The following is a 19,700-nucleotide window of genomic DNA, read 5'->3' as shown; positions in this document are numbered from 1 at the left end:
AAATCAGAAGAGAGACAGAGAGTGAGAGAAAAATCATAAAGCTGGTTGTGAGAAAGAGCGAGGAGGGCAGCTCGCCTTCTCTGTTGCTATAGCTGTCTGAAAGGCGCGGACAAGAAAATGCACCTAGGAATGTTGTTTCTATGGTGTTGAAAGGAAGTCATCCACTGCCAATCACGCACATATAGCCCAAACATGTTTTTGACTGTGGTAGTTCAGGGGACAGAATAAATGCCTGCTTAAAAATACCACACAGCAGAATCTTTTGGTTATCTATTTGCGAGCATGTCTTTCTGTGACTTTGGCATCAGCAGACACTGTAGTTAAAGCAATGCACGATTTAGCATGCTGCAGGCAAATCAGCAGCTTCTAAATCCAATCCCCCGTGTAGAATGGGCCCATTGGATTAAAGTGATAAAGTGAGAACTAATGCATCTTCGAAGCAGTGTGAAAGCTGCAGTATATGTGGAAACTGGATGTGACAGGAATTGCTCACTCTTTCAACTCACACATTTTTCAAAGGAAGGAATCAAGGAAAGAGTAAGAATGCTGTTCCAGCTACTCAAACTTTTAGGGTAGTCTTCTTGTTCTCTTTCAGTGTATATTAGATGTGCGAGGTCCCCCCACCTGCCCACCACGCGCCCATACGAGAATGTTGACTTTTCTTGACAGCCAAAAATCACAGAGACACCTCTTCTAACAGCAAATACGCTCCCATTACAATCAGTTAACTCTCGAGGCCTCAGCCAATTAGAGAATTGTGGCATCAATCACATAACCAATACTCCAATCACTTGTTTTCCGTCACACCTTACTTTGCGCCGTCGCTTTTGATTTGTTTGATTGTGTGTTTGCGCATCCACTGGTGGCAAAATGACACCTCGTGGAGGTGAATGAAAACGTGCTGACGGGAAGAGACAGGAGATTATATGTTTTGCGAAAAATGACGTGGAGTGCCTCTATTGTCTTCATGGGGCAATGAAGCAGGTTTGATGGGGGGGGGGGGGGCTGGTAGAGGCGGAGGCGGCAGAGATGTGGGTGTTGTTGCCGGCAGTCCTCTGGCGTGTTGCTGCTTGCTTCGACGAATGCCGTGCTGTAGCAGCCAGCCAGCAGATGAACCCTAAGCTGTGCTGGTGTGGGCGAGCATCAAGTATGCGCATGTATGTGCTCACATTCACTAGTATGGTTTCATACGCAAGGAAAGCTGATGCGGAACTATTGGGGAGAGTAAATGGGGCAGTGACTGTGCCACATCTGCTCTGCACACAGGTAAATAGCCACAATGATTGGCTTAATTACCATCATCATGCTTCCCATCTTCCCCTCCCTCAAGATCATCACCATCTCATTCATTGTAATCTTTGCTGTTTAACAGCGAGTCTGGAAATGTCACTCCTGTCTTTAATGTATTTTGAATTATGGCCAAATAAGCATTGTAGGCTAGCCATCAAGTACGGTACAAAGAGTGGAAATCTTATGCAGAACATAAAAACGTAGGAAAGGCAATTATAAGTTCATATCTTTCTTTTTGTTGCTATTTTTGTTGCCTTGCGCTTATGAAAACCCAGCAGAATACATCTTGACTGAGCCATGTGATTTTCCAACAATTTAACTGCCTGGCAGAGCTATCAACTCTTTGCAAGCACGCCTTCCTGCACATACACAAATGAACCCCAGCCTTGCCAGTTCACCAGGTGTTACCGCCCATCTTCAGCCCTTTCTCTCTCCAACAACCCCCCGCCATGCATGGCAGAAAATTTCTCTCATCAACTACTAATCACAGCTACGCATTCTGGGACAACTCTCCAGCAACAGAAGGGCTGGGTGAAAAACCAATTAGCTAAGCATTTTGGATCAAGCACAGTTAGTTGCACAAACAAAAGACACTCGGTGTTCAACGTATCCGAAGCACCCACACACACTCAAACCTGACTGTGAGGGAAATTAATTTAGCTGTAGAAATAGGAAGCGCAATCAAACATTATGCCTCTCCTCTATCTCACTTACTAATAATAATGCAACAACAAATACAAAGAGAAGAACATCTGAAAAAGAAAAAAAAGAGAGCTATTGTGCATGAAACGAAACAAACGAGACAGAGAAGGATAGAGCGAGAGGGAAGGAGAGCTGTTTCTCTTGGCTCTGCAATCCTTACCATCTGTGAGGGTTTGGAAGCACATCTTGCTGCTGTATTTGCCAAAGCCAGCCACAGTCCGTGCGCGCACCTGTACCACATAGACTGTACCCGGCCTGAGGGCCTCCACACGCGCTGTGTTAGTTTGGCTCCGCAGGATAGTGGAGTTAATCTCTGCATGGTCCTGAAAAGAGCAACGATCACAGGCAGCAAGTTAGAGATAACTTCATGAGAAGATGTCAGAAGATGAAAGGATTAAATCACACCATGCAGAATTCAGAAAAGTCCAGTGTTGGCAAGTTTGAGATACAACAACCAAGTTTATGATGGAATCACGTATTCTGGTAATAGTAAGGAGAAATGGTCCCGAATTTAAAAGAAATTTTAAGTCGCATGTTACAGGAAATGCACTGTGCTTCTGAAAAACATCAGTGACAGAGAAAGAATAGAAGTCGATATAGAGAAGAGTAGATAAACAACAGACAGGAGCGACGAGGCAAAAGCTCTCCTTAAGGCTTCGGTGTGAATGCTGTATTAAACAGACAGTGGTAATATGTTTGTACACAAGTTTTTAAAAAGGCTTCAACCAGTTTGAACTTCAAATAAAATTTCAAACCACGACAGAGCACGTACGCGGTCTAAAACACACTGTGTAAAATATAAAAGCATTTATACAGTTACACGCATGCACAATATTGTAATTAAAGGCAATCGTTTCTTGCGGTTTACAAAGAGAAATCACTACGTCAGAACATTAAAAACGCCACTGCGTGGTTTGTCGCTTGTGATGTGCTTCATGAGGTAATTTAATTACTGCAAGAAGTTTGAACATTTGATCCTCAGTTTTGTTCTTTGAAGTGGGTTTGCTTTTGTTGATTTATTTTTATTTATTTTTTTTTCAATCCAATTCCTCTGGCAGTAAGTATTTTACTTGTTTATGAAAAGGAATAGCTTAAAAATTCTTGCACGTCCCATGCAACATTCAATTTAACGTGTTTCCCCTCTATTTTTTGTATTGATTTTTGAATTGGAATATCTATTTAGGATAGAAATCCAGTGGTGAAATCCAGCTTTTGTCAGCTGAGACAACTGGCAAAAATAAAAAAACATTCTGCAGAAAAGTCACTTTGAAACATGAATCCATGCTTTCATCACAACTCTGTTGGATTAGTGTAATTCTTTATATGTTGGTGTCGTCTTCAGCTGGTGCAAAATGCTGCAGCCTGACTTTTAACTGGACCACAGAAAAGAGAGCATATTACCCCTGTTTTATCCTCCCTGCCTGTCCATTTCGGAGTTCATTTTAAAATTCTTTTATTTGTTTTTTAGGTGATTAAATGGCCTTGCCCCGCCCTACCTCTCTGAGCTGCTGCATTTGCACTGCCCTTCCCCGTCGCTCAGCTGACCAGCTGCTCATGGATGTGCCGAGGAGCAGAGGCTCAGAGGGGACAGGGCTTTCGCCATAGCAACTCCCAAATTGTGGAATTCATTGCTGTTTCTTATTAGACGGGCCTCTTCACTGCTAATCTTCAAAATTCGTTCTTAAGATCCACGTCTTCGGCTTGGCGTTTAACGCAGTTTGTATATTATTCTTTTTTTTATCCTTTTGTTTCACTCATGTTTAATCCTATCTTGTATTCTACTGATGCTTTTATTTTGCGTTTTAGTATCAATTCTGTTTATTTTATGTTTATCTATTTATTTATTCTGCGTACTTTTATTTTGTAGCACTTTGGTCAGTGGGAGCAAAATATATAGAAATGAGGGGTGGCTGAAGATTTTTGCACATTACTATATTTTCACTCTTACAGAGGCAGTCTGCAGTCTGCTGCAGTGTAGTCTGGGACTCTGCTATTGTGGATCAGTAATGACTATGGCCTGTCACCTTCCCATAACCCAGAGTGAATATGACAGCCAGAAAATAAGACTGCACCTACACAACCCCCACCACTGCAAGCTGCTGATAGCTAGATGCTGACAGAAGTAGAGAAGGAAAAGGGCAGCTCAATGCAAAGGGGCCAATTTCCCTTGAATTAGTAGTGCAGTGTAAATATAGGCAACTTTTTCTTAAGTGTAATGAGTAAACTCATGCTTAATGCTAAATAAAAACTTCCAAAACATGTATGAGTATGCAGAGAAAACTTGAGAAAAAAAAATGACAACACTATGGAGTAGAAAAAAAAATAAAGGTAGAGAGGGAGGGGGGAGATGGTAGGAAGCGATAAGAAACTCGAGGCAGAAGGAACCCACATCAAAATCATTATCCAATCTTATTGGTGTAATTGAATCATTCCAGTTGCTCTGTCATTGAGCAGACGAGGTAAACACAGCTATGAAATCTGCCCCCCCCCCCCCCCCCCCCCCCCCCCACATAATAACGTGAGCAATCACATTAACTCTTATTGGACACTCTGAGCTTGATGAAGACAAATGTTTGGGCCAGGGATGGGAGAGCATCACACCAACAGGCTTTCGCTCTATCTCTGAGAGAAAAGAGATATTTATAAACGCAATGCTGGATGTAACTGGTTTAGAGAGTTTAATCATTTCACAGACCTTTTGTACATGAGATCACACAAACTGTCATTTCACCAGTGTGCTGCATACAAATACTTGTGGAACTTGACTTCAGAGGAGCAGCTTGTGCATTTGAAAGAGGTGCGAAACACAAGAAGCCCCACGAGAGACTGAAACCCTTGTCACCTATTCATCTGGTCCAAGATATGGTTCAGTGCACGCGGACCACTTGGGGTCAAGATTTGCCTATTCCTGCTTATCAGTCATCGTGAATTTCCCTGAATCACACCCCCATCTGCTGAGCTTGAATGGGGGACAGGTGAGCAGACAGATGGCAAATCGCCAATGGGCAAGCATCCCTTGGGGGAGCCCCAGCTAGCAATGGCCCTTTCATGCTGCCTGTCAAATGGGGATTATGTGACACACACACACACACACACACACACACACACACACACACACACACACACACACACACCTGCTACTTAAAATGAGCTGGCATTTGGCACTCCAGCAGGTTAGGAGATAACCAATGAAAGCCCATGCCAGGAGGGACTTCCAGGTATGAGAGGTCCTCCCCTGCTGCCAGTCAAATGAGGATTAGGAGGACCACACCCATACTTGCTAAATAAAGACAAAGTTGCAGGTGGGAAGGCAGATGGCGGAGCAGCCAATCAAAAGCGTTGCCAGGGGTGACAGAGAGTAAGCAATATGGGGAGTTTGGGCTCTATGACATGTAATAAAATCACCGAAACACACTTAGCGAGGCAACTCTCTCATGAATATTGTTCACAGATTTAATCGATTCATTTTTATTGATGTGTCTTGTCCGGACTGTTGTTAATACACTAGCACATGTCTATTAATTATAACCTACCACCTACATGACTAACATAAAGTAGTGACACTGCATATATTTGGATGTTTTAATTGAAGTTCTTATGGAGAATCTATTATATTTATTAGAATTATTGTATTACTACCAGAGCAATTATAATTGTATTGGTATTAACAGACTGTCACTTCTTTCTTTTTTTTCAAATTCCAATACACACCCAGTTGCTCTTCTAGTGCCAGTTTTCCTTGGCCACTTGTCATCCTTTCACTTCTGGAAATTTGTATTTTTGTGTGACTTTCTGAATCGAAACGATTCCTCTTGTGGGTCTGTTATAGGTGGTAGTCATATAAGACTATTTAAAAAAGCCTGATTTGACTTCACTTCACTTGGTCTGCAAAAACAAACAAACTATGTGTACACAGACACCTCTCAAAGTACACATAGTTTGTTTGTTTTTAAAAAACAAAAACAAAAAAAACCCCACCAAAAATGGACAGCATGGCTCCTTGGCACAGAGACAAACTTGGTAGTACCATGTGTCTTATTGAAAAGCTCACACACATGGGTGCACTCACACGCGCACATAAAGAGAAAGATGGGGAGTATATAAGACAAAATTTTGATATTTGAAGAAGAAAAAAACTCTTCTATTAATGTTCCCAATTAAAATGTATTGCCTAAGGTTGGGAAAAAACCACTTTAGTAGGGGGCAACAATTTAAATCTCAGAGAGTAGATAGTTTTTATTTCCAAATGCAAATAATTACCACTGCCTCATGAATTCTAATCTAAAAGGAAAATGGTAATTATTTTTAAATTGTAAAATAGTCGTGATAAAAATACGACATTAAAGACCCCCAATGTCTCTTAATGATTTTGTGAAGTAAAGAAGTTAAACCAGTGTAAGAGCAAATTTTATCCCCACACAAAAAGGGTCTCGCATTTGTTTTTCATTGCGATTCTGCAAAGCTGTATGTTTAACACTAATGAGGATGGTAAAAGACAAGCAAGAAAATTCAATTTATCTAATGTAAGTTTCAAGGGAAACCTATTTGTTTTTGCTCTTTGAGTGTTTCTTGTTCTTTGTAGGTAGGCACCTTTTCTTTTTCTCTTTGTATGCATTCCATTCACCTGGAGACCTACAAGAAGGCTTCGGTAAGTGAGTAGGGAGACAAACAAAGAGGGAGAAAAGAAGAGAGTGCGCTCTTGCTGAGGGACTGAGGGAGTGCTGCATAAGTTCCAATGAGAGAAAAAAAAGAAGAAAAAAAGAAAAAGAAAACTTTTTTTAGTGTGTGTGTCCATAAAAGTGTTGTAGTTGAGACAAAGGAATAACATGCATTCCCAATTACTTCTTCTGAGGACCTTTTAATTATATGTAAGGTGAGATTTGCAGTAAGACTGCCCCCCAAAAAGTTGTAAGTGTTAATGGTCAGTATGTTGCAGATCATAGTGACATGCCATAAAACTTGCATTTGCTCTCGAATTTGTTACACCGTAGCATGACAGTACTGCTGTCATCCAGAATGGATACACCTGGACTGCTGCCGACACGCAAACACTGACACTCGCTCACACACAGATCCCGGCACACACACACACATCCTCTCTCTGACACCAGCAGAGCAATCAGTAACCAGAGCCGGTGGCTGCTCCGCTCCAGCCTTAATGGAGGGCCTGACCTCCGCTACGCTGCGTTATTTCCACCCTCCCCAAATTTTCAGGCAACCAGAGGAAAAGGGGTCTGAGAAAAATGGAGAGAACGAGAGCATGCGATTCTACTTTTTCTCAACAAATCTTCGACTCATTTAATCTTGCTTCCCAATTTACAGAGTCCTGAGACCGCTTACTCTGGAATGAGAAGGTAGGTTGAAGAAGTGAGCGAAGCCTGTTGAGAGAACAGCCTCCAGCATTTTCTTGAGGTTTCAAGTGAAATTGTCAAAATGCAGTCATTTCCAACAGCTTTATATATGCAGCTACAGCTTAAACTGCAGTTCTACTATATATGGAAAATTTGGACTTATTCTGCAGCTTTACGATTATCATTACTGTTAACATTTTATATAGCAGTACATTTTCAGAAATGATAAATATTAAGTTGTTCATTTAGTGATGTTGCTTATCATTAAATGAAATGTGCAAACATACACGGAAAAACAGTTCATAAGGCATAAAGAAGAGTTTTTGAGCACCTTTCTGCTTCAACACAGCCTGAACTCTCTTAGCTTTCCACTCAGTTTCTTTGGATTCATCACTCCATGAAACCTGTTACCACTGTTTTTTAGTCCAGTTCTTTTGTAATCTGGCACAACTCAGCCTTGTTTCCCCGTTTCACTAATGAGACCTCGGCAATCAGTAGAAGGATAAACTGAAGGACCAGATGCATCTTTCACCTGAATTTTTCCTCCTACTTTTTAAGAATGTGATTTTCAGATACTGTTCAGCTGCTGCAGCTTGTTTTTAGGCCTGCTACGTCTTCTTTTGTCCTGCACTTGTTCATTTTCCTCAGCATATTTAAAGATAAACTGCGCACCATGCCAAGATATGCCAACTTTTCAGATAATACCTCTGGGAATCACTCCGTTGATGCGAAAAATATTTAATCACTGTCAAACTGTCACTTTTTACAGATTCAACTAAAGAAATGGGAACAAATTATACGTTTTTGGCGAAGCGCTGCTAGTAATTTAAAAATTGGTTCTTTGCTAAGTTGTCTGTTATGTGTAAACACAACACGGGTTCATCCCTTGAGTTAGTTGCCTTTTTTATGCTTGAATGATTCACAGGTCAGTGTCGAGTAGCTTAAACAAACAAACAAAAACATTCCTCAGAAAATTGTCAGGTACAAGTACCGGTACTGGAAATGAGTGAAAAAGCTGCCACTTATTTCTAAAGCTCAAAAACGTTTTAAATTTAGAATAATGTGGCTCGAAACTTTTTCCACAGTATTGTATATGGGACATCGGTGCAATTGAGACATTTCTTTCCCAAAAGCAGTTATTTTAAAATAAAAATAAAGAAGGAAATACCTAAAGATCTGTGCAAACATTCTGCTTCACTGACAGCATGACTACATTTTTTTTTAGCTTTTCCAGCGAGTGACTTAAAGCAGACATGCTTTAAGCCTGAGTCCTGTAGCCCCAGAGGGTGTCCTGGTGGCTCAGCAGACAACATCACAGAGCATGTACTTTTCCTTGCATGTATATCTCCCTTTAAAAATGATCAAGAACCAGTCCAATCACTGTTGCATATGACATTCTGTATTGCACTGTCACAGAAAAAACAAAACAGCAAACAATCAAACCTGCGTACAAGAACTAAACTTGTATCGAACAAGTACTATGACGAGGTTGTGAGAGAAGTAGATCATTCCTTTATGAACAACCTGAAGTATTACTCAACACAAAATGTGACAATGCCATGCTGTTAGAGAAGTTGCCATTGTCAGTGACTATATGTGGCTCCCGGGGAGATGGAGTTTGCAGAAAGACAGCTCATGCTTTGCTGTGCTAAGGACTAGCTGACTGTGGCAGGCACACTGAGAAAATCAACTCCATAACCATAACAGTGTTACTACTCTCATATTCAAAAGGCCACATCATCACTTTACAGCAGAATGGGCAAGAAAGCAAGGAAGATAAACTCACGAGAAAGCCATGCCAAGGTGTGTGACAGAGAGAATCTACATGGCATTACGCACTTATGTGCATAGGGAAATTTAGCAGGCTGGGAAATTACACTTCAATCCATTTAGCTTCATTTGATTCTTTTGGCCAAAAACTTCAACCACCTGCACTTTTGGTTGGTTGGTGCTTAATCAGGCATAAAAACACATCTACACTGACACTTTGGACAGCCAGGGCTGGCTGAAGAAGTGTCTGTTCAGAACCTATAAAAAGCTGCGTCAGATCCAAAATACAGCTTGTCAGAAGAGGACCACCGTAGTGGAAATCTCATCTTCACAGCCCAGTGTGTCACAAAGCAATCACTCTGACTCTCCTTCTGTGTCTTACTCAGAGTCACACGGGGAAGTATTTTTCCAGATAGACACAAAAACATAGGGGTATATGTAGGTGCATTAAGACTGAGCCAGACAGGGTCGAGTACAACCTCTCTGTCACCTGAGCTATCCCAGTACAATTAGCAACCTTGTCCTTGTTAATTCACTAATTTGTGATTACGCAGTGCTCGTCTATTTGTGTGAGGATGCACTGCATAAACATCAATAGGATTAGGTTTCATTGATATTCATGAGCTAATGGGGGGGGGGGGGGGGGGGCTGTATAAGTGTTATTTACACGACACTAAGCTGTCTGGCAGATAAGGTTTCTCAGGGCCATCGCAATCAGATTCAATTTCATGACCTGTGCAATGCCAGAGGGGAAAACAGCAAGCGCTGCAGCTAATATTGGATAACTGAGTGTCCAACTGCAAACACTATTTAAAAACATGATTGTTGTTCTCTCTGATAGAAAATGCTAAATGTGACAAAACTATTCTAAGGTGGGATTGTGAATATTGATCGCAAAGCCTTAGCCAAAATGAGTTTGTGTGAAGTAAATAACTCAACACAAAAAGAATAAAAAAAAAAACATTGATAAAACTATATTGATTTTTTATCTTTTATTTGAAAAGCAGAACATGAGTGAAGGTGCACCAAATCTTAGCTTAGGATGACAAGGACTGGAGAGAAAAAAAACAAACTGCACAACCAACTTTGCTATACCTATCGATCAGCTTGAGGAGGACAAACAAGGACCCAAACAAAAAAGCTAAAGTCTCCAATCTCTCAGTATCATTATGTTCAAGGCCTTGGGAAAAGCCTACAGGTCAATACTTGTGCAGCAGAGGCTCCGTGGGGTAGGACTGGCGACTTAATAAAGCAGACGTATTGTGTGTGAGCAGACGGGTCGATGTGACTCCCTCCAGATGCAATGCATTTTCACAGTGGGACAGGTTGCTGCACTACGCAGAGTGGGCCTGGAGCAGAGGTCAAACTATTCGCTTCATCAGCAGCCGAAACCAAAGAACAGTGGGAGAGGCAGAGTGAACACAGCGAAAGAACATATTATCAACCCAGGGGGACTCAGCTCAGAGATATCAAGGAGAGCTTTGGTTTTTGGGCGGATTTATATGCAGTTGAATATGCAGAGTAGACGACACGAGTAAAAGAACTTCAGCCATTACAGAAACACACACACACACACACACACACACACACTTACCTTTTCATAGTAGCGTAGCTCGTAGTCGAGGATGATGCCATTTGGCTGTTCTGGTTGAGGCCATGAGAGTGTGAAGCTATTCATGGTGGAGCTGATTTGGTGCATGATGGGAACTATTGAAGGAGCTGGAGGAGACAGAACAAGTAAGACAAAATTAGTGCATTTCTATAATAACCGGCTTTAATTACACATGTTTCTCGCCCACAAGTGTTTGTTGGTTGTAGGTGGTTATTCAAAAATACTCAAATTCAAGATAATTAAACAGATTGGTGAGCAAGGGTAGCCTGACTAAACAGCTGAATTGCTCAGTTCTGTGCATGTTTGTCTGTCCTCAAGGCTCAATTTCATGAAACCTGGAGGTGAAGTTAGAAAATGTGGCTTCAAATGCAGAGCGCTTTCTCTAAAGTTAGGGGATTTGCTTTAGTGCATTTAGTTCAATAATTCAATCCAAATACTTTCAAACATGATGGTCTATGTTTTAAAAAATAGTGCACTTTTGAATTCTGTACATGTGCAAATAAAACATCACGCTGCTGCACAAATACAAACTGAACTATTTCACCATCAGTATGCTTCTCAGAGTCCGAGCGGCTTAAACAGTGCAACTGCCTCTCTCATTAGTAAGCAGGTAAGCAGCTGAGTTAGAGCGATTAGGCCTGCTCTCTGCCATATTCTGGCACCGCAGGACCAAATATAAACTGGCTTTAGCCAAAACAGATCTGCCAATTTTGGCCGAGATTTGTGGGCGTGGACTTGGGCCGAGCGAGCAGGACTCTGGCTACCAGAATGGTCCATCACCACGAGCCTGGCAAGTGTCCCGCTACCATTGTGTTAGATTTTGTCCGCTGATGGGCAGAGAATTCAGGAGCATGAGTGTAGCCTCTACAGGATGCACTGGATCAGTTCTCCCTTTTCTTTCACGACTACTCATTCACACAGTTGTGTTAACTTAGACTTAAAAACTTAAATATCAACTTGTTTTCATTTCTGTCATTATTAAATTTCATAAACATTTTTTTTCCTGAAAATTCAGTGAGAGTATAGGTAGTAAAACTAAATAAAACAGACACTGAGTGTCTTTGCTACCTTTGGGTTATAAAAAAATGAAAATATTGCACATTTTTATACTGATCAATCTTATGTTCTGTAAAAATATTTTTATATTAATTCACAATTTGCATCACAAGTTATTGTGAGGACTGCCGAGGCATATTACAGCGATAACACTGTAAATACACGTTATTACTTTTGCCTTTAAAGAAAAAAGCACTTAAGGCTTAAAATCATTAAACTGATGAGACAAAATTATCATACTTGGCCACTTATTCATACAGGAAATTGAACCATTATTATAAATGAGTGAGTCAGTATGTGACCCCACAGCAGTGAATTTAAAGTCAGATGTTTTCATTCAGTCAGGTTTGAGTAAAAAACATTGACTGATGAAAATCTGGTCATTACAAAACCATCAGCTTCGAGGGAAATTGTGCATTTTCTGCATAAGCAGCTGTTACGTCCAACATAATACATACTGAAAATAGACCCAGTAGAAATCACTTTGCATTTTATATTATTCATTTAATCAGTTTTTGTGTTATTAAGGAAAAAGTCTTGGGACCATTTATGAGTTTTCTCTTTTTCATTTAGTTGAATTATATACAAATAGATTGTGTTTGTTTGATTTCTTGTACACTTGCTTGTTGCATTTGAAAAGGTGAGTCCTGTAAAACCCTTACTGGCTTCTTTCCTATCATGCATAACAGTATTTGTATCTTCTGCTCAACTGTGTAAATAAATACGAAACTCGTGCATTTCATATTATGATTAATCAATGCAGACATCTTGGTAATTCCAAAAGATTTGGGTTTTTTTGTTTGTTGTTTTTTTCACTTGCAACAGTATACTCTATTATTAGCGATATCAGTATCAGTGATGTCCTAGTGAACCAAATTATAGAGCAGAAAGGGAAAAAAAAGCAAGCTTTGCACCCAGCCAGTATATTCAAGACGGAGTCAATACAAACAATGCCCCTGTTTGCATATGAACTGCATCTTTTTCATGTAATGAAACCCTTTAAAATCAAATCACTATAGTACCGTGATTGTTTTGACCCAGCTCCACCGTATATTCCATCCTTCAGCCCAAGTACACCTGAACGCACACACACGGGCTGTCAATTAACCCCGACAGTAAGCAATTTCCTGCTCATCTCATATTTTTTTGCCCTCGGCAACTGTCATACCGCTATCATCTGTGCTCCTCTTCATGCTTCACATGTTGCTCGGAGATTGTATTATAAATAAAACTTGATAAAACTTGCGCTGTGTGTGCATGCCGATGTGCCTGCGCTTATGTTTGCGTGCTGTGTTATATCTTTGAATTTAAGTTAGATGAAAGTCTAAGAAGACATTTTTTTAAATTCAAGATAAGACCTCTGTGTGAACCAGAGCGGGATCTGATCAGCTGCAAGCATGCTTTTAATCTATATGGACTACAAGTGTGAAGTAAAATGAATTGAACTGAAATTAAATTAAATCCTATTTTTACCGTTTAAAATAAAAAAGGTGTCGCATGCTGATGCGGTGTCCCTCAGGTTGTCTTACTGCTTAGTATTACTTCTTTTACTATTTTTGTCACTGCTGTTATTTAGCGAATCTGTGTCGTGTTGTTGCTGAATGCAGTATCTAAGCTACTTTGACAATGATTTTTCTTACTCCCGCTTGTAGTATTAATTTATGTAATCCCATTAAGACTTTAAATATCACAAACAGTGTCACATTGACTGTAAGCTTTGGGGGTTTTCTTTCTTTTGGTCCACGTGGGACCCATTTTGCCTTCCTCTGGCTGGAGCTTACTTTCCAAAGGTCTGGAATTCTGTGTGGGGGAAAAAACAAACGAGCCCAGAGCAAAATGAAATACTACTTCAGGTTTCAAGAAAGACAGGACAGAAGAGTCTCATTGTGCTTCTGTCTGGTAACAGATGGAAAGAATAGCTCAAAGAATCAAGCCAAAGGCTACCACAATGTCTTTTCATGCCAGATATGTCTGATTTAGACTTCTGCGGGAAACCTACGTCGTAAGCAGAAACCCTTTTTAACACTAACCTTCCACATAACCTGACACGCACCTCTCGAGAAATGTAACTACACGTCAGGTCGATGTGACCTGTAACTATTGTAATTGGCCAGTGTAGCGCCATTGAATCCTCCTATTAAGACCGGATACCCAGAGGGGGAAAAAATGTCCCAACATTTCGTGTTTTTTCTATACGCTTCCAGCACGGTGATTAATGTGTAACCATACACACGCATAAATGTAGCCAACCATGTCTGCCATAATGTAAGTTAAGTTATAGGCTCTATAAAGGCTCCACACAGAAGTCTGAATCAGAAATTAGGGGAGGATTAAAAGAAAACGGTAAAGATTTGATTACTTGTGCTGTAATGGGACAGATCAGTCATGTGGCAATGGAGCTCCTGATAGGCTATTACCTGTGACACGATCAATCAGAGCTGTGCTTGGACACTGAGGCCACAAAGTTTAATATTTCAATTTGTAACATGCGGAGAATTATAATATAATAACATATGTAATAATCACATTTTGTTTCAGCTGGATTTGGCATCAAAGCAGCAATAAGAAGCCAAGCCCTCTTTATTTAGCTGTCTTTGTGCTGCAGAGAGTGCAGCAAGGACTACGGCACAAATCACAAGGCTGCAGTAACTGAAGCCTGTGCTGCAAAGTGAAACAGTGAGCATATGCTGCATTTTACTTTGCACATCCATATATCCCATTGTAGATACTGTAAATCTGTTTAAGCTGTAAAGTTGCATTCATTTGCACAGAAATAACACAAAAGATCAGAAAGTTAAGACACAACTTAAAACTTTATTTTGACCAAACATGTAGTTGCTCTTTCACAACTTTGGAGCTGCTGAGCGTCAGACTCTTAATAAATGATGCACCAGGATGTGTTTTCTTATTTCTGTAAAATGCATCAATCTGTGATCCAGGAGGAAACTTTTCTTTTTAAACAAAAGCAGCACAAATTATTCAATAAAAAATTAGACTGCTTAGCTTTAATGCACAAATCAGTTTCTGGAATGACATACATAAATATGCCCCAGATTTAACTCCATCATCATAAAGTAATTCAAGCTGCTATAATGGACTCTAATTAAAAGTTAAAGGATGAATTAAACCAGAGTTACTCATCAAACCAATTTGTGAAGACACAAGTGACTTTGATTATAAAATATATTCTGCCTACTGCTCATGTAAGTTCAAAGCCTTGGTGTTTCATATAGTCCTGGAAAGAAATCCTCACCCCCATGTTTGCAGGCATAAATACAGCCCCACACAAGCCCATGCTCTACATTGTGCACCTATCAGCCACTTGGCTCTTGGCCTGCTCGCTGAGGCCTAGTCATCACTCCACCTGGTCTCCACTCACATCTTGCTGAATAACTCCTCTGTTCAAAAGGCAGCAAATGGCACCCTCTCTCAACTAAGTCATCTTTTTATCACAGTCCTTGGTGATTATTCCATTTCTTTTGCTTCTCTGTGTACTTCACTCTTGCATAAGCATTCAAGTTATAGTAGGGAAAAAACCCTCTGACCTTTTTACATGTGTTTGCACGTAAATCCTGTTTTCTAAGAAAACCAAGGTTATTCGACAGCTTCGACTGGGGTTAGTATTTCTTGATGTGAATGTCAGATAATTTTGTAAAATGTAAATGTTGAACAAATGAATAGGCTCCGTTTATCCTGTCAGTGTGAATGGATTTTGTTCCGTCTGCCTTTCTTGGCTCTCACCTCCTGCCCCCACCTTTCCTGCTCCTATACCCTAGACAGAGAGTGTAAGGGCTAAGCTTCACCTCAGTGCACTTCAGCCTCTCTGCTTCTCAGGCTAGTTCACGCTCCACTGACCAGGGCTAGGGCTGCCTGGGCCGCATTATCAATTACCGGCCACAGGCACACACTGTTCCTGACAGACCCCAGGGAGGGGCACTCCACGCAGAAATTACTGCAGCAAAAAAAGAGAAGAAAAAAAAGAAGAAGAGGGGAGCCCTGAGTCCTTGTCCCAACCAAATTCATACAGAAAAACAATGAAATTGTTTTTTCTTTTTTTCCCAGCGATTCAGGTGTTGTGCGTCACTGATGGCCAATTTGGAGGAACAACATCCAATCAGAGCCTTTTATGTTCATTAACTAGTGCTAGAGGATCTCATACAATACAAGAGCTGAGATGTTCTTGTTATTACTCCTTTAACCAATTTAAGTTTGGCAACACTAATGCAGTTGTTGTTTCCCAAAAGCACAACACAGACTCTCAGTGAACTCAAACATCAGCTCAACTGGAATAATGTGATATTAACATGTACCCTTATAATATACATTTCCACTACCCTCTCTGAAGAGGAGAGGGATTTTTTTTTTTTTTTAAAACAGCCGTGTCCCACTGGACATACTGACTGTGCTCGGAGAAGAAAAGCAGAACAGGAAAAAAAAAAATCATGTGCACATGTATGTGGGTCCTACCAGGCTACGTGTGAAGAGCCTGTCACAGACAATGTGTCGTGCCTATATGAGGGTGAGGTTCAGCCCAATGAAGCACCGCTGTCCCCACCAACTGCGTCCCCCGCTGTCACCATGGGACGATGATGGTGACAGTGATTGGTGACTGTGTCCTGCACTCCTCCCTCCCCCCTCCATCCTTCCCATCCCTTGCTCCTGTGCTCCACTTTTATCTGGCCTCACTCACAGCCCCTGGCTTTTAATGCAGAGCTCGGCTCACCATTAATCAAAGTCAAAGCCTCCAAGCTTCTGACTTAGACAGAAAGAGAGAGAGAAAAGAAGGAGGGACAGAGATGGGCCGGGACAGAAGCACGAGACAAAGTGATGAAAGAATGAAAAGCTTATTTTTTTTTCTGCAATTAATCAACTGTAGAATATAGATGAGGTGAAGCACCACTTTGCATGTGTGCCACAAAGCTGAGGCTGTGGTTTCGCAGTGATTCCTCCAGCATGAAGTTGGTATAACTAATGTTAAACAGGAATGGTCAAAACTACTGCAGAGATACCGCAACTTTTAGTCTTCTTGGAAAAAGATCTGAACAAAAAAGGTGTATATCATCCATCTTTGGAAAGTCCCTCAAAAGCTATAGTAGAGATTACATAACTGTTTCCACAAGGTCAGAAGTGCTGCCTCAGACTAACAAAGTAAAGTTAATGTGTAAAAAGTGTGAAGCTCCCTTTGAATTATTAGTTAAAGGCTATTTTCTGTATCTTGTACAAGGCAGTCAAATTGTTTTATAAGGTCAAACTCAAAATGAGAATAAAAGTTTCCAGTCTCCTTTCTTTCTCTGTGGCCTTTTTCTCATTAGAAACAGACTGAGATGGCTATACAAGTTCCTCGTATTCACATTTGAATTCCCGGCTAGAAATTCCTGCTCTGCCTCAGTTAGTATATGACAGAACAGAAAGTTATACTAGAATTCGTCAGCAGATCTTGTGCCACAGCCATATTCACTTCTGTGCAAGGGGGGGGGGGGGGGGAAGCAAACAAATATATATAAACATATTCGTTGCCACATGTACAAGTTGTTCTTTGTGCACTCGTGTTTTGTTTTTCAAGATGCTGCCACGCTACTGAACTGTGAAGCCTCTTAATAGCAACTCAGTGTCTCAGATGAGGGAAGCAGCCTATGTTGCCGTGCCTCTGTCAAAGGCATAGGTTCGACTGCCTTCCACCTTATTATCAGGGGCTCAGAGGGCCAAGCCAGCCATGACTACATGGTAATGGGCCTCTCTTGAACATCTTAAAGAGGGATCAGTTCAGCGCCAAGGATTTCTGTCAAGGAACCATGGTTTGAATTATTTTTAAAATCACATTATACGTGGACGATTCCAAACACAGAAAAAAAAGGAAGCACACACACAAGAAAAAAAAAGAAGAAAATACCAGATACTTTCACACAGGAACAAGCGCACACAGAAACACAAACGTATGCTTACTTAAAACATCACATAGAGACATCAGAACTGACAAGGTGGCTCAGTGGCATCAGAACCGACACTTTTATTTTTTTCCCGCCTGCAGCTAATACCTCATTTTCTGGATCCAGGGACAGGATCCAACAGTTATGGGAACAGACATTAAGTGAAATAAAAATGGCACACTGGAGAGAGCCTCAAGACCCGTTTAAGATGATGAAGCTCTCAGACACCCTAAATCTTATACAGTGAGTGTAAAGCAACAAGAAACAAGGCAACACCCCAAAACAAATGGAAAGGCTGTAAACTGAAAAGACATAATGAGCAGTGTCTCCATGGACATGTTTGCCTAACATCTCATTGGGTTTTAGAACCCCACAGATGGCAGCTCTCTTTAATTCATCTGGTTGTTTGGATTTCAGTCTACTGCACTACATCTTAGTATCTTAAATGCAACTCGCCCAGGCAGACTTGCCCATAGAAGGCTTAGGATAGTAGTGTTTGCATTTCTGTGGGAATGGCTCTCCAAACAGCAACTAAGTGGAGGAGGATTGTTTGTAGATACACTTGGCGTTCTGTGGTCTGAGGGATTGTTGGCACATAATCTAGGTCAAGAAGGCTGTGCTAGTAAGATCAGAGAAATGTTGGGTATTAGCTCCATAAAACAGCACCAGTCAAGAGGCTTTTGGATATTTATTTCATGAAGTGTTCACTAAAACCCCACATAACAATTCAGGGAACAGAGTTACCACATTTGAAAAGGTTGGGATAAAAAAAACCCCAACAAAAACACTTTGCTAGCAGCACTTTGTACAAGTTAACTGCCCAGGATGGAATAAATGAGGGAACACGGCTAGCACAGTGTAGTATTCACCACACGTTTATGGTTTTACTGCCAATGGTGTGACCATATATATTTAACTCTGTGGCCATATTGTATTTAACTAAATCCAAAATAGAGTTTCTTAATCTTTAAATTAAACAACATACAGTAAAAGCTATTATCCAGTGGCCAAGATAGATAAATATGACTAAATTCAGGCCAGGCTTGAATGATGGTCTTAACGGGGGCAGTATATAACCTGTGTGTCTTTATCATTATATGTGTGTGTGTGTGCGTGTTTGTTTCCTGGAGAGCAAAGGCTGTGAATGAACTCCTAAATCACACTATTGATCAGCCCTTCCTCCCAGACACACGCTGGGATCGAGGGCAGTTAAATGGCCTCTTTGGTGATTCACACTAAATCCCCTTACCCTCCTCCCCCACTATCCTCTCCTTTTCTTCTACTCCTCCACAGTCTCCCCTTGCTCCCCTCAACCTTGTCTTTTCATAGCCAGTTCATGCTACAGCCATCTAAATACTGCTGCATACTGTTTTCTGGATACCCTTGGTTTACCGTAATCACACGACTATTTATGGTAAACCCAAGTCAAAATGAAAATGCAAAGACTTCACCAACACAAGTGCAAACTTTTTATCATGATCACTTGAACACATATCCCCTCACAGGTTGTTATCAGACCAGAAAGGCAATAATGTAACACTGCCCTTGACAAACAACCTATATTTCACAGGTAGGCTCTACTTATCTTCTAAATTATATATTTTATGGTGTTATTTGTAGTTTAGAATCAGGGAAATGTAAATTTTTGCTATCAATGCCTGAACTGAAATTGAGTGTGAAACTGATAAAACTGTCTTTTTATTGCTTTTCCGTGACCTGAAACTATATCACTGGCCGTACGCTTTGGAGTCATGTTAAGGTGCAATGCTGTATATGGATATAAAGGCTATAGTTTAAGATAGTCTTCAAAAAGTTGATCCTTTAGTCTTAAATTCAATCCGCAAGACCTCCCGACAACTATGGATTGTATAAATAAGTAAGCAATATGTACATTTCCATGGCAAACATGGAAATTAGCCACCTGTAGCAAAAAATGCAAGCCTTACATGTGAAAGATCACTGGTTATATTCTGGGAACTTGTGACATCTAGT

General features: G+C 40.7%; 1 protein-coding gene across 2 annotated transcripts in view; it reads right to left on the bottom strand.

The window, feature by feature from the left end:
• Positions 1 to 19,700, bottom strand: part of ephb1 (EPH receptor B1) — a 184,737-nt gene that overhangs the window by 42,222 nt on the left and 122,815 nt on the right. For both annotated transcript variants that reach the window (XM_085389992.1, XM_085389993.1), the window contains exons 6-7: positions 10,708 to 10,832; positions 2,153 to 2,315 (exon numbers count right to left, since the gene is read on the bottom strand). In XM_085389992.1, the coding sequence (XP_085246118.1) occupies positions 2,153 to 2,315; positions 10,708 to 10,832 (288 nt within the window). The remainder of the gene's footprint in view (positions 1 to 2,152; positions 2,316 to 10,707; positions 10,833 to 19,700) is intronic.

This window comes from Rhamphochromis longiceps, linkage group LG18, assembly GCF_057381845.1.
Source record: "Rhamphochromis longiceps isolate RC_006_pf linkage group LG18, R_longiceps_female_GT1.1, whole genome shotgun sequence".
NCBI lineage: Eukaryota > Metazoa > Chordata > Actinopteri > Cichliformes > Cichlidae > Rhamphochromis > Rhamphochromis longiceps.
Note: the sequence above shows the minus strand (reverse complement) of the source record. Positions and strands in the feature narration are given on the sequence as shown.